General features: G+C 51.8%; 1 protein-coding gene and 9 non-coding genes across 10 annotated transcripts; 4 read left to right on the forward strand and 6 right to left on the reverse strand.

Annotated features, from left to right (window-relative positions):
- Nucleotides 1-3140: 3140 nt before the first annotated feature.
- LOC120371228 lies at nt 3141-3272 on the reverse strand. The gene has a single exon (XR_005584223.1). It is a non-coding gene; the product is annotated as a small nucleolar RNA SNORA35 (small nucleolar RNA).
- A 961-nt stretch (nt 3273-4233) lies between these two features.
- Nucleotides 4234-10072, reverse strand: RPS8 (ribosomal protein S8). Its single transcript, XM_039485969.1, has 6 exons — nt 9920-10072; nt 9190-9296; nt 8672-8771; nt 6910-7085; nt 5711-5840; nt 4234-4393 (listed from the first exon to the last, which is right to left on the reverse strand). The coding sequence occupies exons 1-6, from the start codon at nt 9921-9923 to the stop codon at nt 4284-4286; spliced, it is 627 nt and encodes a 208-aa protein (XP_039341903.1). The 5' UTR covers nt 9924-10072; the 3' UTR covers nt 4234-4283.
- On the reverse strand, nt 4632-4702 carry LOC120371215. Its single transcript, XR_005584210.1, has one exon. It is a non-coding gene; the product is annotated as a small nucleolar RNA SNORD38 (small nucleolar RNA).
- On the reverse strand, nt 6506-6578 carry LOC120371214. The gene has a single exon (XR_005584209.1). It is a non-coding gene; the product is annotated as a small nucleolar RNA SNORD38 (small nucleolar RNA).
- LOC120371216 lies at nt 8854-8959 on the reverse strand. The gene has a single exon (XR_005584211.1). It is a non-coding gene; the product is annotated as a small nucleolar RNA SNORD46 (small nucleolar RNA).
- LOC120371213 lies at nt 9367-9451 on the reverse strand. Its single transcript, XR_005584208.1, has one exon. It is a non-coding gene; the product is annotated as a small nucleolar RNA SNORD55/SNORD39 (small nucleolar RNA).
- A 2671-nt stretch (nt 10073-12743) lies between the features above and the next one.
- Nucleotides 12744-12859, forward strand: LOC120371202. Its single transcript, XR_005584198.1, has one exon. It is a non-coding gene; the product is annotated as a U5 spliceosomal RNA (small nuclear RNA).
- A 2462-nt stretch (nt 12860-15321) lies between these two features.
- Nucleotides 15322-15485, forward strand: LOC120371189. Its single transcript, XR_005584188.1, has one exon. It is a non-coding gene; the product is annotated as a U1 spliceosomal RNA (small nuclear RNA).
- A 3594-nt stretch (nt 15486-19079) lies between these two features.
- Nucleotides 19080-19243, forward strand: LOC120371190. The gene has a single exon (XR_005584189.1). It is a non-coding gene; the product is annotated as a U1 spliceosomal RNA (small nuclear RNA).
- Nucleotides 19244-20610: 1367 nt separating this feature from the next.
- Nucleotides 20611-20774, forward strand: LOC120371191. The gene has a single exon (XR_005584190.1). It is a non-coding gene; the product is annotated as a U1 spliceosomal RNA (small nuclear RNA).
- The last annotated feature ends 3231 nt before the right edge of the window (nt 20775-24005 follow it).

Here is a 24005-nt window from a genome sequence, read left to right on the forward strand (position 1 = left end):
TGAAGCGGCGTGGGGGTATTGTGGGCAGATGGATTAGGCATAATCCCAGTCAGCAAGAGACCCGGATTCTATTTCCTACTTCGCTACTGAATTGCTGTGTGATCTTAAACAAATCTTTGCCTCAGTTTCCCCATCTGTGCAATAGGGAATATCCCATGAATGTTCTGACCCATTTGCACTTGCATAGAAAAGAGATGGGGTACTGGCAATGACATTTTTCCAGGATGCCTTTTATTACCTTAAGTCCACCTCTGGCATTTCTTTGGTGGGGGAACGTGATTCATGCAATATGGTGAAGAGTGCTTGTGTAAACTGTATGGCAAACGTTCAGGTCTGCTGTAGGCAGGCACAAGTCCCACTAACTTCACAGGAGAGGTACCCAGTTACCTCAATGGTAAATTTGATCCTCCAGTGCCTGCCACATCTCAGACAGCTGCAGCTAAGGGAAAGATGGCGGACTATGCTGTAGTACTAGAGTTTAGACACACCAAAACCAGCTGCACCTCTTATTCTCTCACATAGCAGACAGTGGCGGACTGGGCACGGAGGACACTGGCTGGGGGTTACAGGACTTGGTTCTTGTGCACCTAAAAGGACTCTAGAGAAATAAGTTGTACAATCACCACTTTATACTGCATTAAAAAGCAACGTCTTAAGCACATACACAAATGTTTTTGGTTTAAAAATACAGGTAGTTTAAGCCCAGTGTATACATTTGCACCTATTCCAAAGAAAGATCTGTGTAGAGAGAATTAGTAGTTCTCTGAACTATTCAACCTTTGAAAGGGAAAATAATGTAACCAAGGACTAGTCTACTGAAAAACAAGCTGGGGTGTGAATTTAAAGGGCAATAGCTTTTCTAGGCTATTTCCCCATGTAGACAAGCCCTAATTTCTTGCGTTTATGCAAGTGGTTACTCCACTCTTCCCTGCCACTATTTCAGACTGGATTTGAGGACACTCTTCACTGCCGGCAGTTCCCTCTACAAGCTATCTGTGCATCCTCTGTTAGAACAGCTCAGCCCTGCTCGTGACTGTCTGCTCCCTCCTGGTTAACAATATTACTTCTCATTTTGTGGATGGCCGAGCTACATTTGCAATCCTGACCTTCAGGGTTTAGCAAACATTAAGGACGTAAGTGCTCCATGCTATGGGGTGCTCCCAGTGCTAACAGAGGTTTGTACAAAGACCAAGGGCGTTGTTATAGTTTATAGGTAAAAAATAGGAAAGTGACGCCAGCAACTGTTTATATGGCCATGTTCACATGCAGTTATTCCCTCTGTGTACACGTTACTGTAACTAGCTGCACAACTAACATGGGGGAGTTATATAAAGATCTGCGATGTCCGGTATCACACTGAGGCATAAAGATAAAATACCTCCTTAAGAGGAATAAAACCAGAGCCCATCTTAGAGCTATTTCAGGTTGTCTGCAAGCAGGAAAACAATACAAGCAGGCTACACTGGTTTAGTAGCTTCTCTACCCACAGGGGCTGTGACTTCTAGCACATGGGCTAAATAAAAGCTTTATGCAGCCCAGACATTTGACACCAGTTGTGCACCTTCTCCACTGTCCCCTAGTGGATGGAATAGCTCACCAGCAAGAAGGCGGTGGTCACCTTGCTAGGACACAAGAGCAAACTCAAGAAATAAGGAGAAAGGAACCGACTTGCATAGCACAAAACACTTGTTGGGTGAATTCTAAGTTATGCATCAAAGAAGTCTGCACCTTTCTTCGATTCAAACACTGAGCTGCATTTCCAGTCTGATAACCTATAGGAGACTTAGACAAGCACGTTCAAGCAGACGACTTGTTTAGTTTGATGCAGATGAGAATCTTGCGTCTCACATGGTTTTCATTCCCTAATAGGGTAATTTCAGCTAAGAAAAAAAACAAACAGGCAGGGGTGCATGTTTTCACCATGGAGAAGTGACACCAAGGTTCCCTGAGGATCTGTACTGGGACCAGTGCTGTTCAACATACTGACAAGTGATCTGGAAAAGGGGGTGAACTCCGAGATGGCAAAATTTGCAGACAATACGAAATTACTCAAGACAGTTAAGTTGAAAGCTGACTGCAAAGAATTACAAAGCAGTCTCACTAAACTTGGAGACTGGATAAGAAAATGGCAGATGGAATTCAATGTGGTAAGTGCAAAGTAATGCACATTGGAAAATATCCCAAGTATACATCAAAACGATGTGGCCTAAATTAGCTGTTTCCACTCAAGAAAGAGACCATGTGTGGATATCCACAAGTCATATTGTATATTTCTCTGAAAACATCCACTCAATGTGCAGCGGCAGTGAAAAAAAGCTAACTATGTTAGGAACCACTAGGAAAGGAACAGATAAAACAGAAAATATTGTAAAGCCAATATAGAAACCCATGATACGCCCAAGCCTTGGATACTTTGTCCAGTTCTGATAACCGATATCAGAAAAGATATTACAATTGAAACAGGTAAAGAAGGGCAACACAAGTGACTGGGGTAGGAACAGTTTCCATACAAGGAGAAATTAAAGGCTGGACCTTTACGTTTAGAAAAGAGACAGCTAAGGAAGGATACGATAGAAGTCTATAAAATCACTTTCTCTATGCCATTCATGAATAGGGGTGTGTTATTTACCCCTTCACATAACACAAGAAACAAGGGTCACCCAATGAAATGAATAGGCAGCACACACATAAAGAAGTACTTCTTCACACAACACAGTCAAGCTTGTGGAAATCATTGCCTGGGGATGTTGTGAAGGCCAAAAGTAAAACCAGATTTTAAAAAGGTCACAGAGGATAGATCCCTCAATGGCTACAAGCCATGCGGTCAGGGATGCCACCCCATGCTCTGGGTGTCCCTAAGTTTCCAGATGTCCTTAAGCCTCCAACTGCCTGAAATGGGACTGGATGACAGGGGATAGTCACTTGAAATTGCCCTGTTCTGTTCATTCCCTCTGAATCATCTGGCATCAGCCACTGTCAGAAGACAGGCTACTGGGCTAGATGGACCTTTGGCCTGACCCAGTACAGACATTTGTACGTTGGAAAATAATTTTGTTCACCCATGTTCAGGGTCTGGCACCTCAGATGCGCAATTGACAGCAACCTCCTGTCCACTGGATGGTAGGTGAAGAGAAAGGGAAGTTTGTACCCAACTATCAAAAGAGACAGACCACTGAAATAGCCTGGCCCTTCTGCTAGAAGGGAGTTCATCTTGCACTGTAATGAGACTCAGGAGGTCAAGGAGGAGACCAACCAGCCACTCAGCAGTGCAGCACCAGTTCTACCCAAAGGCTAACTTGAAATAGAACCAACTGAAATTGTAGAGTAACTTCTCGACCAAGCAGGAAACCGTAAATGTTGGTTAAATGTACTAGTTCAAAATACGTACTGGGTGTGTGGCGTTCGGAGGAGCACTACAGAGCACTCACAGCTGCAGAATATTGAGTGAAACAGCTGAGTAAGATTTTAAAAGTTATATTTGAGAGTTAATAGCACACTGTACCTGCTACAATAGAAGTTACAGTGTCCAGATAACAGTGATGGGGGTAGAGGAAAAAAAAAAGATGCCTGGCTATCGATTCTCATGTCGCAGTGTCTAAGCTGTTCCACAAACGGACGTCTGAAAGGAAAACAAGTCAGCAGGTCTCTTTTAAATAAACCCTATTAGCCAAAGCTCTCTGTATAAAATGTAAATCAATGTACAGATCGGAACCAGTGTCCAAAACGGGAAATGTTTCCAAATGGAGATTTTCCCAGCACCCAGTAAAAAGACCCCATTGGTGCCATACTGGGTTAGCAGCTACAGGTTATTAACACCTCCTGTAACGAATCAAGTACAGGAGACAGAACAGACTAGATAGACCACAGGTCTGCTCCAGTCTAGCAATCCCCATTTACAGCAAACATAGCCGTGTATCAGAAACACCCCGTACATCGGCAATCTAGAACAGCTAGAATTACATCAATGGTGCAGACTACGAGCTGCTGCACAAACCAAGCCACTAACAACCCCCCTTTCTCCACACTTGTGTTTGCCCCATTAAGTCGCTCCTACACATTTCCTGCTAGGTCCTATCTTAGCACTGGGGCTTGCAGGTTCAGCGCTTTCCTAGGGCTGAAAGCATGGAGCAGAAAGTCCTGATTATAGCCCCTTTGCTTTCAAGTCTTTGCAGGAGAAAGGAGCTTCCCAAGCCCTGCCTCACTCCCCACACAAATAAGCACACTACCCTTTTATAACAAGACTCAGGGGTTTTTATTCGGTCTTTTACTTGTGTATCGTACATTCATTTGCCTTTCCTGGCCCTGATCTTCCTCAGGTAGAATTCTAGTTCCTTGCCTTCCAGAATATAGCCGTCTGCTCGGCCACACTGTCCAGGTCTGGAGGCGATGCAAGCTGCAATGAGAAGTCAGTCATTAGGTCAGGGAAAAAGAAACAGGAGCTACATTGCTACGGACTCTCACATCACAGTGTCCATTCAAACAAGCTGGACTCTTTCTTGCCCTCTACGGTCAACCTTTCTTGGCCTATTCAAACAAATCAATATGTTAGTGAGCATCTCCCTGAAAGGATCCTACTCAGGCACAGCTGTGGGGCTATGCAAGTGTGAGGGGAAGATATGCACTAGTGAAGTCCTCTTCAGATTTCCAATTGTCATCATTTAAATTCAGTAGCAGAACTGGACAGTGTTCTCATCACCAGAAGACTTCAGAATACGAGGCCACCCATGCACAACGGCAGATAGGCTTAACAAGTAACACCTTTCACCTAAGAAAGCTGCTCACCGCACAGAGGATGCACAAGCAGCCTTCGGGCTTGTCTTCAGCACAGTACTGAAGACACTACTAAGCCAAAGGAGAGCTTCTCCCATTGACTTAGCGCTATCTACCCCGGGGGTTATGTTGGTATAAATATGTTGTTCAGGGGTGTGGATTTTTCACACACCCGAGCGACATAGTTAGAACGATACAGGTCTGTAGTGCAGACCTGGCCTTAGGCTTTTCACAACACTGGCAAGTCTTACCAGAGAAAGGTTTATAGAGAATGATCACTAGCCAGGGCTGAGCAATTCCAGGAACTGAACAAACATGCCAGCTGTGACGTGGAAAATTTTTCCTTTTCACCAAGGCCAAAACTGCTGGACCCTCCAGAATCCACATACATGAAAGGAAAGCTGTGGCTAATAGCCAGTAAAAACATTTACAGCTAGGCGTGGAAGGGTTTGTTTTTTTTAAAATCGGTAGATGTCCATTTCACCATACAAGCACAAGCTGATGAAACAAACATTTCCAGCGACATTTCCAGCTAGCGCTATTTTAGAACTTCTTAACAGTTTGATTTAAAGATATTTACTTGGTAGATTTTGACACATAATGCTCATAATTTGTGTTTTAATTAATCTCAACATCTACGGTCATTAAATAATTACTAGGGGCTAACACCCCCATAATTTCCTGCAACTGTGAAAAATTTAAAATAGATAAAAATATTTAAAAACAAACACAGATAACTGTCAAAATTATAAAAATCAAGTTCTGCCAAGCCTACTTAAACCGATTAACTCCCCCATCACTTTCAATCTGCACCTCTGCATGGCTTTATCAGGTTGGCTAATTCAGACAGGATTTTAGAAACACTAAGAATAGCTTCTGCTCTGGCACCTTCTCTTTGTCCCTGTATAGTCCACTGAGTTCTCCCTCCCTGGGGACTCACCAAGCAGCTTTCCCTGCTGGAATTGTTCCTCCAGGAGGCCACTGATCTTGGCGTTCTTCTTCCGCTCATCATATTTCTTCTGGATCTTCTTTGAACGCTTTTTGTTTAAGATTTCCTCCTCTTCAGGAGTCTGAAACAAAGCCAAAGAAAGGACTGAGAATAGGCTGCGTTTAACTGTATAGCTGTCTACCTTTTTGTTACAGTCCTAGCCCAAAACATGCCTGATCGCGTGTGGAGAACACAGGGTAGGAGAGGTGGCTACTGACAGTGAATGAGTGAAAGCAATTGTCCCCCCCGTCTCCCAGCAATAACTGCTGTTAGTCATTGTCCGTGCACATAGAATAGGCAACCTCTGCTAGCCAAAACCCTTAGATACGAGGCATGAATGCAACTACAAACTCCATCCAGCCTTTGCAGTTTGTTGACAGGGCCAGGGATCAGGCTCCGGAAGGGATATGCACTACACAGGCACATGAAACACTTTCTACGGTTTGTCCTTTTGGAAGTCTGAACTACCCTCCTCCCCAAAAATCAACTTAATCTCCCTTCCCCCAATCACACAGACTGGAGTAATGATCTGAATGTGTCTCCAAACAATCAGACAATGAGAACAGGCCAACCTTCACCCACTATCCAACAATAAACTGAACAGTCCAACCCACCCCCCCACCCCCAAAAAAACCCACCATTGCAGGCAGGACCCAAATTCCTATGTAACTGACTAACATGCAGGAATCTGCTCTAAAAGCAGAAGCTTGTTCCCTGCAGTGAGGACCCAACTTGCCCCTGCAAAGTCTTCTTCAGCGTCACAAGTTGTCATCGCTCTCCATTCAGTAGCAGAACTGGACAAAGTTATCATCATCAGAAGACCAAGGAAGCTCTCGGGGCAGATCCCTCCACTAATCTAACTCTGCCGGGTGCAAAATCCATGGGGATGGCTCTGTGGAACAACGGTTTTAAGGAACCAACATTCCCTTTGGAACGGCCATGTGACTCCAAATGAGAACATCTCAAAAAGCTAGAATTGGTCTGGAATGCGATTCTGAGATACTTTGTTTAAAACTGCTAAGCAGAAGGGACAGCAGTGACTGGTATTAAGCAAGACAGGGACACAGTGCAGACTCTGCAATCTCTGCCCAGCAGGCAGACTGGCATGATTCACATAGCATCAAGAACAAATTTCTCAGCCCAGCACGTACCAGTTTAGCGCCCTTCTTGCGTCCGAGAGGCAAGGCATAGTGGGCTTCATACCACTGTCGGTATGGGGTACTGTCAACGAGAACGATGCAGTTCTTCACCAGGGTCTTTGTCCGCACCAGCTCATTGTTGGAAGCATTGTAGACCACATCAATGATTCTGGTCTTGCGGGTGCAGCCTTGGAAAACAAGGGAATTAAACAAACTCCACACAAGCCAGACAAGCTTTTACAATGGATGCATCATAAACATGCGAAGCAGACAACACAGCATCTTCAGTGCTCAATCCATGCTGGGAGCCACGCCTCTTCAGAAGTTTATCCTCCAACTACTTGGCAAGTATTTTCAGTATATCCTCTCCTCTCCCAGTGTAGCCTATATGGGTTCAGGAAAGAGACCTGCAAATGGAAGGCTACACACGCTCTAAATAAAGCACTAGATGCACAGGACCATGCTGGAGTATAATCCTCCTCCTCCCCGGTCTCATTTGTGGACATCAAACTTCTCATCTGAAGGTTATTACCACACAAGTTGCATAAATGGCAAATGCAGAGAGTCAAGGCCCAATCCTGTGAATCCTTCCTACCATGGGTAATCAACCCCATGGAAGTGAATGGGATTCCCCCCACAGAAAGCACTACACTCTGTTTGCAGGATTAAGACTTTATTTCAGAATTCGAGCAGCAAGCTAGGTTTCCCACCCTCCACAGGCCTCTAGAGATCACAGATCACTCCACAGTGGGGTAAACCACAATTTTATGGTAGTTGTCATTTTGCTTTAATAAGTTTGCCATCCCTGGGGACTCAAGTCTTTATAATTTGTCCACAGGACAAGCACAGCAGCAATGCTGGCTTTCCCCACACTGCTCAGCAGGGCTGGCTCATGCCTGTTGGTTAGGGCATTCAATTTTTGGCCTCCCCGCTGAGATTGCTAACAAGGGATGGGGATTTTCACAGTACGGATACTTCTCCACTAGTAACTGGAAAGAGACCATTTCCCCTCTATCTCATGTCAGACAAGCCACCTTTCAGTCATCATTAACCCGCACCAGATTTACTATTTATTATTTGTATTACAGAAGCATCCAAAAAGACAGCCAAGATTGGAGTCCACTGGTCTCAACATGGCACAAGCAAAAGACTCTTTGCCTCCAGGAGTACTGATGACTGCAGTAGAAGGGTTGTATATCCCCCTCCTCTCACCTTAATGCCTTACTCCTTTTTAAAACCTCTCCCCCACCCTCCAACCCTGTTGCAGGGCATTCTCCTTCAAAACCACTTGTTCTAGCAAACCATCAAGGACCTCACATTCTCCTTTCTCCTTGACTGTTTTCTCTTACTTTATTTAGATAAACACTTGGGGACAGGGAGCACTTTCTGCTGAAAGCTGTAAATCATCACCAATGATTTGACAATCATCATTTGTTTTTAAATGTGAAAACTCCATGATAGCTGCTCCCCGCCTGAGAGGAGAGCGTCTGCGAGCAATGCACTCAGTGTAACTATGACATTCCTATCACTGTGAGCTTTACAGAGGCCTCCAAGACTTCTAATAAGCCCACCTAAGGTCAAAGTTATCATCATTATTCACACTGCTCCAGAACCAAACACTGTACAGACAACCACACTGCTGAAGATCAGCATCCAAGCTGTTTGCTTGTATCATTCCTCCAGTCCAGCAGTAGCACGGATGGCTGACACAGCGAGAAAAAGACACAGTCGCTTTCTAGATGCGAAAGGCCCGCAGTCTCATCTTTCTACTTACACTCAGAGCCCCAAGAGAAGTTGCCAACATCCAAGCGCAGAGCACGATATTTCTTGTTACCACCACGAACCCTCACTGTGTGAATTCGGCGTGGGCCAATCTGTAACAACAACAAAAACAGAGCTGCTAACAAAACAATAGCCTCAGGGAAGGGCAGACAGTGAGTTTCAGGTTGAAAGGCAATATGGTCAGTGTAACTATGACAGATCCTAGCATTGGCAGGTGCCATAATTGCGACCAAAACGGTCCATAGTACCCACCTAAGGTGAAGTTCTCATCACTCCAATTGCCATCTAACCCACTAACACTCTGAACCGATGTAATGCTGAAATCCCACAGGCAGGGGGGAAGTGCCACTGCTCAGAGGAGCACAGGCAGAAATTAAGAGTACGGATTGAGAAAGCAGGGCATTTTCACAAGCCCTTATCACTGCAGTATGAAGCCAGAAATGAACACAGCATTTTCAAAGCTGGCTAGGGCAGCAACATCCAGTTATCCCCAACGGCCAAATCCCCCACCTTGGTGTTGGCGGGAGGTCGCCCCAACTCATACTTCCTCTTCTTGTGGTAGGGCTTCCTTTTGCCCCCAGTCTTGCGACGCTTGTGCCAGTTGTCCCTAGAGATACCTGGGTTAAACCAAAAAGCAGCAGGTCAGATAGGCAGACGAGCCCGCCCGATTGTACATCAGCAAGGCTCTGAGTACTCAGCTCTCCAAGGTTGATTTCCACATGGTGCATTCGGTCTAATGCAGCAATTAGAGAAGCTTCATCACGGATACTCAAGAGCCCCCCCCTCCCCGAAGCGTTCAGCAAACCCAGCACATGGCAACAAAGGAAACTGTCCCATCCCAGACTGGGGCCTTTGCGAGCACAAGCCCTGCACCCCAGCCCGCGCTCACACCCACCTGGGTGCAGGGCGAGTCCGGCTGCGCTGAGGCCTCACGCCCGCTGCAGGGCCCCCCAAGCCGGGGGGCGGGGAAGGCGGCGGCGGGGGCTCCAGACCCGCAAGGCCCCACAGCCGGAGGAAACGGGGGAGGGGGAGCTCTGGGGCTGCAGCCCCACCCCCACCCCCACCCCCAGGAGGAGGCAGCGGGCCCGCCCCAGCCCCCGCCGCGCTGGACCCCAGCATCCTCCCTCCTCCCAGCCCGCAGGCCCGCGGCACCCCCCACGCCGCGCCCGGCCCCGCGCCGCCGGCCCTGCGGGCGGATGGCGACGGATGGCGGCAGGCCCGGAGCCGCGGCCCTACTCACCCATCCCGAGCGGCGCCGGCTGCAAAGAGGGGCCGCAAAGGCTCACGGGGCGGTTTGTGGGGCCGAGATCTCGCGAGACGTATACGTCATGCTGCCGAGCCCGGGAGGGCCACTGACTTACGACATCCCCCGGCGACCCACGCACGTGCGGCTGACGTGATAGCTCGGGGACTACGTAGGTTCCGGAGGGAAGGGGGGGAGCGCTGGCAGCGGTTACTTCCCGTCCCCCCTCCTAGGCCCCGGGCACGGCCCACGTGGCGGGCGGGCCGCGCGCCCCTGCACCCTGGGGACAGACCCCCCCCCAGGCCGGGGGGATGGACCCGCCGAGACCCCCTGTCGCCCCGGGCCAGGGCGTGATCCTCGAATGATGGAGCTGGGCCTGCCCCTTGCCACAGTGCGGGCCACGGCTCCGCCCCGGGAACCCCCCCGTCTCCAGTGACTGCCCCGTAGACAGGCACCCCCGCGTGCCCCGGGACCCCCCCCCCGTCTCCAGTGACTGCCCCGTAGACAGGCACCCCCGCGTGCCCTGGGAACAGCCCCCACTGAATAATGGCCCGATAGACAGACACCCTTGGGAACAGCCCCCCTCTCCAATAACTACCCTTCAACAGACATCCCCGTGCACCCCGGGAACAGCCCCCCTCCAATAACTGCCCCTTTGACAGACACCCCCATGCCCCAGGAACACCCCCCTCTCCAATAACTGCCCTTCAACAGACATCCCCGTGCACCCCGGGACCAGCCCCCCTCCAATAACTGCCCTTCAACAGACATCCCCATGCACCCCCGGAACAGCCCCCCTCCAATAACTGCCCCTTTGACAGACACCCCCACGTGCCCCAGGAACACCCCCCTCTCCAATAACTGCCCCTTTGACAGACACCCCCATACCCCAGAAACACCCCCCTCTCCAATAACTGCCCCTTTGACAGACACCCCCGTGTGCCCGGAGAACAGCCGGGACTAGGCCCGGCTCCCCACAAGGCAGCGAGAACAGCCCCATGTACAAACATTGTCCTCCAGGCCTTGGTAGCAACCCTGTGACGTGCCCCAGGAACACTCCCACCTCGGGAATATCTTTACACACCCCAGGGAAACTCCTGCTAATAGCCTGCCACACTCCCTCCATGAGCAAAAATCTCACAGGAACGGTTGACAGCCCCAGATGCTAACAGCAGTAAAAGCCAGGACAGGTTCTAATCTCCAAGACTGTGTGTGGCCCTTTCTCAGGGAGTGAGGGCTGAGCATGTGGTGGCACTGTCTGAAGAGTCACGGTTTCATCAGGATCTGTGTTGCTTTTAAACAAATTGAAGGTGAAATGTTCTTTATAGTCCCCCATCTTTTCTGGTCTAGCACTTTGCATGAGAGGCTCGTATGAAAGTGGCTAAGAGGCCTGTGTGACCTGGGCTGTAGAATAGAGTGAAATAGGCTGAGGGAACTGGGATTATTTAGTCTGCAGAAGAGAAGAATGAGGGGGGAGTTGATCGCTGCTTTCAATATCTGAAAGGGGGTTCCAAAGAGGATGGATCTAGACTGTTCTCAGTGGTACCAGGTGATAGAACGAGGAGTAATGGTCTCAAGTTGTGGTGGGCGAGGTTTAGGTTGGATATTAGGAAAACCCTTTTTCACTAGGAGGGCGGTGAAGCACTGGAATGGGTTACCTAGGGAGGTGGTAGAATCTCCTTCCTGAGAGGTTTTAAGGTCAGGCTTGACAAAGCCCTGGCTGGTATGATTTAGTTGGGGATTGGTCCTGTTTTGAGCAGGTGGTTGGACAAGATGACCTCCTGAGGGCCCTGCCAACTCTGATATTCTATGATTCTATGCCCTGAAAGGCATGCCCTGGCTTCAGTTTATATGGAGGTGATGCCATCTCCTTTTGATGTAAAAAGAAATCACAAATTAAACACATCTGGCCTTTAGTGTTTCCATATTAGCTCCTAACCTTTGATTGTCCTGTATTTATTGGGAGACATGGAGCAGTGATCTTCCAGCCCCATTCAAATTCTCTCCAGGCCTGGAAACGCACACTTTCATCAACAATTCTAGCTGTAGGTTAGTTACCTAAACTAAAAACCGGCTGAGCAGCAAAGAAAGGGCTGGGCAGCAAAAAAAGCACCAGCCCCCTGGTGGGATCTGGCACTTTGTAACCTGATTTAAATAACACTTCAGATTCTTGCATGCAGTATAGTTGTTACCGGGTCCAGTCCCAGGAATCCAGGAGATTAGAGAGACGAGGCAGGGGAGGTAATATCATGTGTTGTAGACCACCTTCTGCTGGGGAAAGAGTGCAGCTTGCATTTTGCTTCTCTCTCCCCACCAGACCTCCCCTGCCTTGTCTCACGTCAGTTTCTCATCAGTGCAGGTCGGGTGTTGTCAGCCACTCCAGAACTAGAAGGCCATTTGATCCCTTTTGTTACCTGCCAAGTGAGGCTCAGTGCACAGGCAGGCAGCGCCGTTTGAAGCTGTGCCTGGGCATCAGCGGGACTGTCTCAGGAGAGCAACTTCCCCACCCCCCGCTGCATCCCAATGTCCGCCCAGCTGTGGAACGAGCAGGGGCAGCCCGGAGAAAAGACTCCTTTGAGGGAGGAGGGGCCGGAGCATCTTATTTGCATACCCACAGTGCATTGCGCGCACTTAAGCGAGTCCCTGGTCAAGGGGCTGGTTTTGCTCCCTGTGTCCCCGGTTCCGATGATCAAAGTCGGTCTGTAAATCGGTTCAATTCCATTTTCTCTAAAAGCTAGCGGTTTAGCGGGCTGTGAGGTAGTCACCCTGACCTGATGAGTACTCGCGTTTGCCTCCACACCTCTTCTGCCAAGCGGTAAGTATACTCTGGTTTCTCTTCATATCGTATAAATCTTTCGCCTTTTACTAAAGATTTCCGTGGAGAGGAACATTTATGAGTTTCTAGTCAATTTTTTGAGGCTTCACTTCGGTGAAGCTACCCTTTGTTGTTAAAAATAGATTGATGTTTTGTAAGAAAGTTTTTGTTTTGCTGTTTTATTTCTGACAACTAGCAGTGACCCGACACTTTGGTCACAAATTCACTGTGCTAGTAATTTTTGTTTGGTTTTTTAATGGTTGTTAAGTAGAGTACAGACAGCTCTTTTTATCTATTTTTTTTAGTTTCTAACCCACACAAGATCTGTAAGGAGTTATTTAGTATTTATGAAAGTTTTTCTGGTAGTTCTTCGAGTGTTGTCGGTTCTTTCCTGTATTCCTTCATATTCAGGACATTAACCAATCCCCAGTCGCGGTTCTTTTTTCGCACACTCTCTACCTTGATCTACAGATTTTCTGTTCATATTTTATGATAGAAAAGAGAGCACTCGTAGTAGTGTGTATGGTTGTTCTAAATGAGGTAAACCAAAGAATTCGCTTGCAACTAGTGGCATTTTTCCCCATGTTTTTTCTATATTTGTGGTAATTCATTCGTCATTTTAGGTTTGTAACTCCAATTTGTAGCTGAAAAGATGTAAAATGGAAGCAGTCCTGCTATAACAGCTGCTTTTCCTTTTTAGGTCCTAACTTCCTTTTGATTATCTTGCGGCAGATTTTTGTGCTTGAAGCCGGACCTGATAGGCTCCTTATTTTGATGTACAGTTCCCTGATTCGCTCAGCACTATCTCGCGTCACCCTGCTTTCAAAACGTAGTGCTTTAGCCCTGGTGGTGTTTTTGGAGGCACCTTATTGATACTGTTTCGGGTACAAATATTTTGCTTTTTGTTAAAGTTTTCTGTAGAGAAAAATATTTTTGCGTTTCTTTCTGTTTTTTTTTCAAGCTTAATTTTGATGAAATTGCTCCTTGTTATGTGCAAAAAAAAAAAGTCGAATGTAACACATGCTAAATTTTTTTGTTATAATTTATATCATCAAAATTGGTTGGCTTCTGTGTTAATTTTTTTATGGGGAAGTTAGAATGAACATTGAGGTAGCTTTTTATTAGGGGTCTCTTTTTGCCTTCAGGAAGCTGAAGCCTAGAGGGGGTGGAGACTGAGATGAGGTGTTTGAACAGACGAAGCAGCCGGGTGCAATGCCAGACTGCACCCCTACAGGGCTTTCCTCTGACGTGGGAGGCTTGTCGGTGCTCCCCAGCTCTACCCCGGGTCTCCGCTGGTGGGTTAATGAGCTGTGCGGTGGCTGCAGGCTAGCGAAGCCCAGCCGCTTTGCTGCCCCCGGGCAGGCTGCTCTAACCACAGGGGGTGGGGCGAGATCCCCCGCAGGCTCCGAGCAATGGCCAATCCGGCCCCGACATCTGCCCAGGGCGGCTCAGCGGGCCTTGCAACGGCCCTTTCCGCGGGAACCCCGGAGTAGCCAGCGCCCCGAGCCCGCCTGCACCGCCCGAAGTGCAGAGCCCGGCACCAGCAGGCTCCGGGCCCGGGGTCGTCTCCTGCGTAGCCCCGGGTAACCAATGCGCGGAGCTGCTCCCGGAGCAGCTGCAGGGATCCCGGGAGCCGCGCCCCGCCTAGAGCTGTTTAAGACCTTGGAGAATAATTAACAGGGGCTGCAGCTGCAGCTCAGACGCCCGGGCTCCCCGGTGCTCTCAGACCTACAGTGGATGCTTATTTGAATACCCATAATGCATTGCGCATCGTGCCCTGCGTCCCTGGTCCATGGGCTAGATTTGCTCCCAGAGATCCTGGTTCCGATGGTAAAACTCGGGCTTCAAGCCGGCCAGTGCAATAGGCTGTAGAAGGGGGAGGATTTGCGGGCTGCCCCTCTGAGCTTATATTGTGAAAAAAACCAGAGCGCTGGTGATTCATGAATTGAAGTTGTGCTAATGGTTACATTGCTCAGACATCTCTACGGGTTCTTTACATGGAACCTCTCTCGAGAAGAAAAAATACTGTTATTTATTTAGAGCTCAAAGTATTAGTGAGATGTTCTTCCAACGGGGGCTAGTGTGTGGCCTGTATTCATCTTGCTGTTTGGTTTCATATGTTTTTAGTACTAGTGATTTGCTGAGACCTTGCATACTGTAGAAAATAATTTCAGGTATGTATTGAGCAATATTTGTATTTCCCCAGCAGCAGGTGGGCGACGCCGTCTCTCTGCTGGCCTGGCTTCCCGGGACAGGACCGGCTACCACGACAGGGCACGCAAGAGCGGCGGCCCGGGCACGCAGGGGGAGGGGCCCGAGCGGAGGGGCGGAGCCGCGGGAGCGGGTATGCAGATCTGTGTGCGAGCAGAGCATTGTGGGAGCGGACGCTGGCTGCCCACCAAGGCCCGACTTTGGCGCCGGGAGCTCGGCGTGGAGAAGGGAGGGGCTCCGGGGCCGCGTCGGGGCAGCTGTCGGCAGTGGGGGCCGGTGTGCGCGAGGCCGGCGGTCGGTCCGAGTCGGGCCCCACCGTGTGTTGAGAGTGTGGGGCGAGCGAGGGCGGGCGGCGGCCGGGCAGCAGGAACTCATACTTACCTGGCAGGGGAGATACCATGATCACGAAGGTGGTTTTCCCAGGGTGAGGCTCATCCATTGCACTGCGGGTGTGCTGACCCCTGCGATTTCCCCAAATGCGGGAAACTCGACTGCATAATTTGTGGTAGTGGGGGACTGCGTTCGCGCTCTCCCCTGTTGATTGGTTAAAAAACAGAAAACTGAAAGTGTTTTGCTTATGCTTCATGCAATATAAAGCTAACTTAAAAGACAGTAGTTTTTCTTCTGTGCTTTTGGGACTGTTCTTTTCTAGGCTCTTTATTTCTGGGCACCTTTATGGTTCCTTTTTGTAAGGCAGCAAACAGAGGTAAAGCAAAGCTCAGCTCTGAATCTTTACTTGGGTTTTGTAAGGCTTTCTGCTTTCTTTTACAGTTGATCTGCTCTCTAGTCTGCTTTTGGGGGGGTTTGGACTGGTGTCTTCTTTGGCTCTAAGGGGGCTGCGTGCCTGCTCTGCTTCTTTCCCTGCTTGTAGCTTCTTGCCTGGCCCTCCTTCTCAGGCTCTTCCTCCTTTGATGGGAGGACGGCCTGTCCAAAACGCCTGTCCCACCCGGTCCCCTTGTCCAACAGGCAGCCTCGCCCCCTGCCCTGGGGCTGCTTTGGCTTTCGCTGTCTGTTCCTGTCTCTTGGTGGCCACCCTGTCTGTGCTACGGAGACTAGGCTGTCAAAACCCCGTGCTGGAGGTGGTCTTTCCGTCGCTTAATGCCCACCCACTGCCTCCCCGAATGCCCTTAGCTACGCTGGGGGTTAGGGTGGCGTGGCCGCGTCGCCCAGGAGCGGGTTTTCCTTTTTGCACACCCCTGACGGACAGAGCTGTTTTGACTTAACTGTTCAGCATGCACCGACCCTCGGGCCTGGTCTGCACGGGGAACGTAAATCGGCGTTATAAATGTGTCTTTTCTCTGGGCTGCCTCTGCTCCTTCCCCGGCTGGGCGGAGATTGGGATGCGGCAGCTGCTCTCCTGAGACAGTCCTGCTGATGCCCAGGCGCATGGAGGACGGAGCCCGGACGAGAAGCCAGAGGGCACTTGGCCCACAGCTAAAACCCGGAGCAAACGCACACACTTTGCAAAGTAACAGGAGCCGGGATCTCGGACATGAGATTCTATCTGCTGGCCGGGGTGCGATGCCGCGTTGTACCTGTTGCTTGGTCTGCCTCTGCTGCAAAGTAGCTTGCCTCGCTCAGATCCTTGGGGTTCGCTGAGCTGCAGCTCACCTTGATACACGGGAACAGCTTCAAATCATGGAATATCAGGGTTGGAAGGGACCTCAGGAGGTCATCTAGTCCAACCCAATCCCCAACTAAATCATCCCAGCCAGGGCTTTGTCAAGGCTGACCTTAAAACCCTCTAAGGAAGGAGATTCCACCACCTCCCTAGGGAACCCATTCCAGTGCTTCACCACTCTCCTAGTGAAAAAGGGTTTTCCTAATATCCAACCTAAACCTTCCCCACCGCAACTTGGGACCATTGCTCCTTGTTCTGTCATCTGGTGCCACTGAGAACAGTCTAGATCCATCCTCTTTGGAACCCCCTTTCAGGTAGTTGAAAGCAGCGATCAACTCCCACCTCATTCTTCTCTTCTGCAGACTAAACAATCCCAGTTCCCTCAGCCTCTCCTCATAAGTCATGTCTTCCAGCCCCCTAATCATTTTTGTTGCCCTATGCTGGACTCTTTTCAGTTTTTCCACATCCTTCTTGCAGTGTGGGGCCCAAAACTGGACACGGTACTCCAGATGAGGCCTCACCAACGTCGAAGAGAAGGGAACGACCACGTCCCTCGATCTGCTGGCAATGCCCCTACGTATACAGTCCAAAATGCCGTTAGCCTTCTTGGCAACAAGGGCACGCTGTCGACTCATATCCAGCTTCTCGTCCACTGTAACCCCTAGGTCCTTTTCTGCAGAACTGCTGCCTAGCCATTCAGTCCCTAGTCTGGAGCAGTGCACGGGATTCTTCCGTCCTAAGTGCAGGACTGGGCACTTCTCCTTGTTGAACCTCATCAGGTTTCTTTCGGCACAATCCTCTAATTTGTCTAGGTCCCTCTGTATCCTATCCCTACCCTCCAGCGTATCGACCGCTCCTCCCAGTTTAGCGTCATCTGCAAACTTGTTGAGAGTGCAGTCCACGCCATCCTCCAGATAATTAACGAAGATATTGAACACAACCAGCCCCAGGACCGAGCCTTGGGGCACGCAGCTTGAGACCGGCTGCCAATTAGACGTGGAGCCATTGATCACTACCCGTTGAGCCCGATGACCTAGCCAGCTTTCTTGAACTTCTTGAACTTGCCGACAAGAATACTGTGGGAGACCGTATCAAAAGTTTTCCTAAATTCAAGGAAGAACACATCCATTGCTTTCCCCTCATCCACAGAGCCAGTTATCTCCTCACAGAAGGCAATTAGGTTAGTCAGGCATGACTTGCCCTTGCTGAATCCATGCTGACTGCTCCTGATCACTTGCCTCTCCTCTAAGTGCTTCAGAATTGATTCCTTGAGGACCTGCTCCATGATTTTTCCAGGGACTGAGGTGAGGCTGACTGGCCTGTAGTTCCCCAGATCCTCCTTCTTTCTTCCCTCTTTTAAAGATGGGCACTACATTAGCCTTTTCCGTCATTTGGGACCTCCCCCAATGGCCATGAATTTTCAAAGATAATGGCCAATGGCTCTGCAATCACACCCGCCAACTCCTTTAGCCCCCTTGGATGCAGCACATCCGGCCCCATGGATTTATGCTCAACCAGCTTTTCTAAATAGTCCCGAAGCACATCTTTCTCCACAGAGGGCTGGTCACCTCCTCTCCATGCTGTGCTGCCCAGTGCAGCAGTCTGGGAGCTGATTTTGTTCGTGAAGACGGGGCGGGGGGGGGGGGGGGGAACCCTTGAGTACATTAGCTTTTTCCACATCTGCTGTCACTAGGTCGCCTCCCTCATTCCATAAGGGGCCCACACTTTCCTTGACTTTCTTCTTGTTGCTAAAATCCCTGAAGAAACCCTTCTTGTTGTTACTCTTAACATCTCTAGCTAGCTGCAACTCCAAGCGTGAGTTGCCCTTCCTGATTTCACTCCTGTGTGCCTGAGCAATATTTGTATTCTCCTCCCTGGTCATTTGTCCAGTCTTCCACTTCTTCAAACGGCGCTGCCTGCCAGTGCACTCAGCTTCACTTGGCAGGTAACAAAAGGGATTGAGTGGCCGTCCAGTTTCTGGAGAGCGGCTGACAACACCCGACCTTCTGCCCTGAGGAGACACTGACGTGAGCCAAGGCAGGGGAGGTCATTCTTGTATTGGACCAACTTCCGGTGGGGAGAGAGAGAGAGAGAGAGAGAGAGAAGCAAAACGCAAGCTGCGCTCTTTCCCCAGCAGCAGGTCGGCCACATTGTCTCTCTGCTGGCCTGGCTTCCCAGGACGGGACCGGCTACAACTACAGGGCACGCAAGAGCGGCGCCCGGGGGGGCAGGGGGAGGGGCCCGAGCGGAGGGGCGGAGCCGCGGAGCGGGTATGCAGATCTGTGTGCGAGCAGAGCATTGTGGGAGCGGACGCAGGCTGCCCAGCAGGGCCCGACTTTGGCACCGGGAGCTCGGCGTGGAGAAGGGAGGGGCTCCGGAACCCTGTCGGGACAGCTGTCGGCAGTGGGGGCCGGTGTGGGCGAGGCCGGCGGTCGGGGCACGGCGGTCCGCCCCGTGTGTTGAGAGTGTGGGGCGAGCGAGGGCGGGCGGCGGCCGGGCAGCAGGAACTCATACTTACCTGGCAGGGGAGATACCATGATCACGAAGGTGGTTTTCCCAGGGTGAGGCTCATCCATTGCACTGCGGGTGTGCTGACCCCTGCGATTTCCCCAAATGCGGGAAACTCGACTGCATAATTTGTGGTAGTGGGGGACTGCGTTCGCGCTCTCCCCTGGTGGTTGGTTGAAAAAACAGAAAACCAAAGATGGGATGGTTATGTTTGATTCACTGCAAAGCTTTCTCAAAAGCAGGTTTTTTTCTGAAGGTGCTGTTTCTTTTTGTGATGGGGCAAGTGGCAAAAAGCAAAGCTCAGCTCTGAAACCTTACGTGTGGCTGATAAGGTTCTCTGCTTCTGCTTTCTAGTCTGTTTTTGGGGGAGCTTGGACTGGTGCTGCCTTTGTCTGTCTGCTCTGCTTCTTTCTCTGCTTGTAGCTTCTTGCCCTGTTCCTCCTTCTTGGACTCTTCCTCCTTTGACGGGAGTACGGCCTGTCCCACCCGGTCCCCTCATCCAACAGGCAGCCTCGCCCCCTGCCCCGGGGCCGCTTTGGCTTTCGCTCTCTGTTCCTGTCTCTTGGTGGCCACCCTGTCTGTGCTACGGAGACTAGGCTGTCAAAACCCCGTGCTGGAGGAGGTCTTCAGTTATCAGGCATACAGAAGATGCTTACAGTTTCACTCCATATGAGTCCAGTTCCTTGCTGTTTCCTGTCTAACCACTGCACACATATGGTATCCCCTCCCTACCCAGAGCTGCTTCCCGGCTTTTGTGCTCAGGACAGGAAAACGAGAATGGAGAGGTAAGCTGTGCAGGGAACTCTTCCTCAGCTCGCACTCCACTCCCCAAGGGCCTTTCAGGGTCGTCTATGGACTTCAGGTTTCATTTGAGTTCCAAGGTTTATGCATGTTCAACGCTGCCGAAAAGAAGGAGCTCGTCAGGTCCCTCTGCTAGCACCCAAATCTGGTCACGTCCTCTCCTCTTGGCAGGTAACAAAAGGGATCGAGTGGCCGTCCAGTTTCTGGAGAGCGGCTGACAACACCCGACCTTCTGCCCTGAGGAGACACTGACGTGAGCCAAGGCAGGGGAGGTCATTCTTGTATTGGACCAACTTCCGGTGGGGAGAGAGAGAGAGCGAGAGAAGCAAAACGCAAGCTGCGCTCTTTCCCCAGCAGCAGGTGGGCCACGCCGTCTCTCTGCTGGCCTGGCTTCCCGGGACGGGACCCGGCTACCACGACAGGGCACGCAAGAGCGGCGGCCCGGGCGGGCAGGGGGAGGGGCCCGAGCGGAGGGGCGGAGCCGCGGGAGCGGGTATGCAGATCTATGTGCGAGCAGAGCATTGTGGGAGCAGACGCAGGCTGCCCAGCAGGGCCCGACTTTGGCACCGGGAGCTCGGCGTGGAGAAGGGAGGGGCTCCGGGGCCGCGTCGGGGCAGCTGTCGGCAGTGGGGGCCGGTGTGGGCGAGGCCGGCGGTCGGGGCGCGGCGGTCCGCCCCGTGTGTTATAAGTGTGGGGCGAGCGAGGGCGAGCGGCGGCCGGCGGCAGGAACTCATACTTACCTGGCAGGGGAGATACCATGATCACGAAGGTGGTTTTCCCAGGGTGAGGCTCATCCATTGCACTGCGGGTGTGCTGACCCCTGCGATTTCCCCAAATGCGGGAAACTCGACTGCATAATTTGTGGTAGTGGGGGACTGCGTTCGCGCTCTCCCCTGGTGATTGGTTAAAAAAACAGAAGACTGAAAGTGTTTTGGTTATGCTTTGTGCACTACTAAGCTAACACCAAAGAGAGCAGTTTTTCTTTTGTGCTTTTGGGGCTGTTCTTTTCCACAGGCTCTGTATTTCTGGGCACCTTTATGGTTCCCTCTTGTGAGGTAGCAAACAGAGGAAAAGCAAAGCTCAGCTCTGAATCTTTACTTGGGTTTTGTAAGGCTTTCTGCTTTCTTTTACAGTTGATCTGCTCTCTAGTCTGCTTTTGGGGGGGCTTGGACTGGTGTCTTCTTTGGCTCTAAGGGGAGCTGCCTGCCTGCTCTGCTTCTTTCCCTGCTTGTAGCTTCTTGCCTGGCCCTCCTTCTTGGGCTCTTCCTCCTTTGACTGGAGGACGGCCTGTCCAAAACGCCTGTCCCACCTGGTCTCCTCGTCCAACAGGCAGCCTCGCCCCCTGCCCTGGGGCTGCTTTGACTTTCGCTGTCTGTTCCTGTCTCTTGGTTGCCACCCTGTCTGTGCTATGGAGACTAGGCTGTCAAAACCCCGTGCTGGAGGAGGTCTTTCCGTCACTTTATGCCCACCCACCGCCTCCCCCAATGCCCATAGCTACGCTGGGGGTTAGGGCGGCGTGGCCGCGTCGCCCAGGAGCGGGTTTTCCCTTTTGCACACCCCTGATGGACAGAGCTGTTTTGACTTAACTGTTCAGCATGCACCGACCCTCGGGCCTGGGCTGCACGGGGAACGTAAATCGGCGCGGCTACGTCAGTCCGCGCCTTGGTCAGAAGAATTCTTCCGTTGACCTAGCTCCCGCCTTTTGGGGAGGTGGATGGCCGGCACCAACGAGGAAAACCCTCTCCAGGACCCTTCTCCGGGAACAGTGCCCTTCCGTTTGGGGAGATTATGCTGCTTTAAAAAAGAGAAATTGTTTAACTGCCTTTCTCTTAGACAAGGTTGACTTTCTATTGCTTCCCTCGTGGCTCCTTATAGCAGTTGTGTTCTGAAATCTTTAGGGTTTTACTTCATTTATGACGAAATCTTGCTGTAACTTTATTCTAATTTTGAATGAGTAACTAGACCTGAGCTGTTTGGTGTGTTAGTGGAGGATTGTTTCAAAACCTGGGATTCCACTTTCTGCTGCCTGTCCATTACATTTCCTCTGAAAGCCCAACCAAAGCCTCCACTTCCCACATAACGCTCTCAAACCTGCAGTCATCAGGCATACAGAAGATGCTTACAGTTTCACTCCATACGAGTCCAGTTCCTTGCTGTTTCCTGTCTAACCACTGCACACATATGGTATCCCCTCCCTACCTGGAGCTGCTGCCTGGCCTTTGCGCTCAGGACAGGAAAACGAGACTGGAGAGGTAAGCTGTGCAGGGAACTCTTCCTCAGCTCACACTCCACCCCCCAAGGGCCTTTCGAGGTCTTCTACGGACTTCAGGTTTCATTTGATTTCCAAGGTTTATGGTCTCATTAATTTAGGGTGACCAGATCACCCAGGTCAAATATCGGGACATGGGGGGGAGGGGACAGGGACAGAGGGGGAAAAAATGGCGGCAGAGCAAAAAAAAAAAATCCCCCACCCCCGATTCCTCCTCCCTCCGCAAGCGCTGGAGGGAGGCCCGGGAGACTCAGGGGAGCGCGGGGCTGGGGTGAGTGTGAGTCTGGCCTGGCCCCAAGCAGGCAGGACTCCGGCACGGTACCTGGAGGGAGAGTAGGGGGCGGCCTGCAGGGCCAGGCGGCGGTTGTTCTCCCAACCTGGGCAGCGGGACTTGGGAGCAGCCGCTGCTGCAGCTCCCACTGCCGCGGGGGGAGGAAGCGGCCGCTGGCCAAGCTTGGCGGCTGCGGCTCTAGCTCCCATTAACCCCCCGAGCCCAGGCCTGCTGCGGGGACCCAGCGCGCACCCAGCCCCTGGTCAGTCGCGTCTGGGCTGGCTGCCCAGCTGGTGCAATCCCGCGGGCGGCCCCGGAGTGGGGGCAGCAGGCCCCAGGCCCCCCATCCCGCTTGGGTCCCGCAGGAGAACGAATGGGGCTGGGCTGCCGATGCCTCCGCTGCGGGATTGCACCAGCCGGGCAGCCAGCCCAGACGCGACTGGCCAGGGGCTGGGCGCAGCGTGCGCGCTGCTGGGTCCCTGCAGCAGGCCCGGGCTCGGGGGGTTCTGGCCCGGGCGCCAAAGCCGCAGCCGCTGAGCGCCACGTGCTTGGCCGCTTCCTCCCCCCGCGGCAGTGGGAGCTGCAGCAGCGGCTGCTCCCGAGTCCTACTGCCCAGGTGGGGAGAACAGCCGCTGCCTGGCCCCGCGGGCCGCCCCCCTACTCTCCCTTCAGGTACCGAGTCCTGCCTGCTCGGGGCCAGGCCAGACTCACACTCACCCCGGCCCCACACTCCCCTGCGTCTCCTGGGCATGGCATGCTTGGCAAGAGGCGGGGATTTGGGGAGGGAGCCAATGGGGGAAGGAGGGGGCAGAGTCAGGGCGGGGGAGGGCGCAAGCCCTTCTGGGCTCCGGAGCCTTTGCTTGTTTGTCCAGTGTCCCGACCTAACATTGGTCGGGACGCGGGACAAACAAGCAAATATCGGGACAGTCCCGATAAAATCGGGACATCTGGTCACCCTACATTAATTAGCCATCTCTCCTAATGCAGGGATCCTACGGGTCAGACCAAAGATTGATGGCCCAAAAGAGCTAAGAAACAGAAATAAAGCTGAGCGCTAGGCGTTACATTCAGATGAGTATCCAGAATCTGACAGTGCCTTGGCATGTTCAACACTGCCAAAAAAAAGGAGCTTGTCAGGTCCCTCTGCTAGCACCCAAATCTGGTCACGTCCTCTCCTCTTGGCAGGTAACAAAAGGGATCGAGTGGCCGTCCAGTTTCTGGAGAGCGGCTGACAACACCCGACCTTCTGCCCTGAGGAGACACTGACGTGAGCCAAGGCAGGGGAGGTCAGTCTTGTATTGGACCAACTTCCGGTGGGGAGAGAGAGAGAGCGAGAGAAGCAAAACGCAAGCTGCGCTCTTTCCCCAGCAGCAGGTGGGCCACGCCGTCTCTCTGCTGGCCTGGCTTCCCGGGACGGGACCCGGCTACCACGATAGGGCACTCAAGAGCGGCGGCCCGGGCGGGCAGGGGGAGGGGCCCGAGCGGAGGGGCGGAGCCGCGGGCGCGGGTATGCAGATCTGTGTGCGAGCAGAGCATTGTGGGAGCGGACGCAGGCTGCCCAGCAGGGCCCGACTTTGGCACCGGGAG

This window comes from Mauremys reevesii, linkage group 8, assembly GCF_016161935.1.
Source record: "Mauremys reevesii isolate NIE-2019 linkage group 8, ASM1616193v1, whole genome shotgun sequence".
Lineage (NCBI taxonomy): Eukaryota > Metazoa > Chordata > Testudines > Geoemydidae > Mauremys > Mauremys reevesii.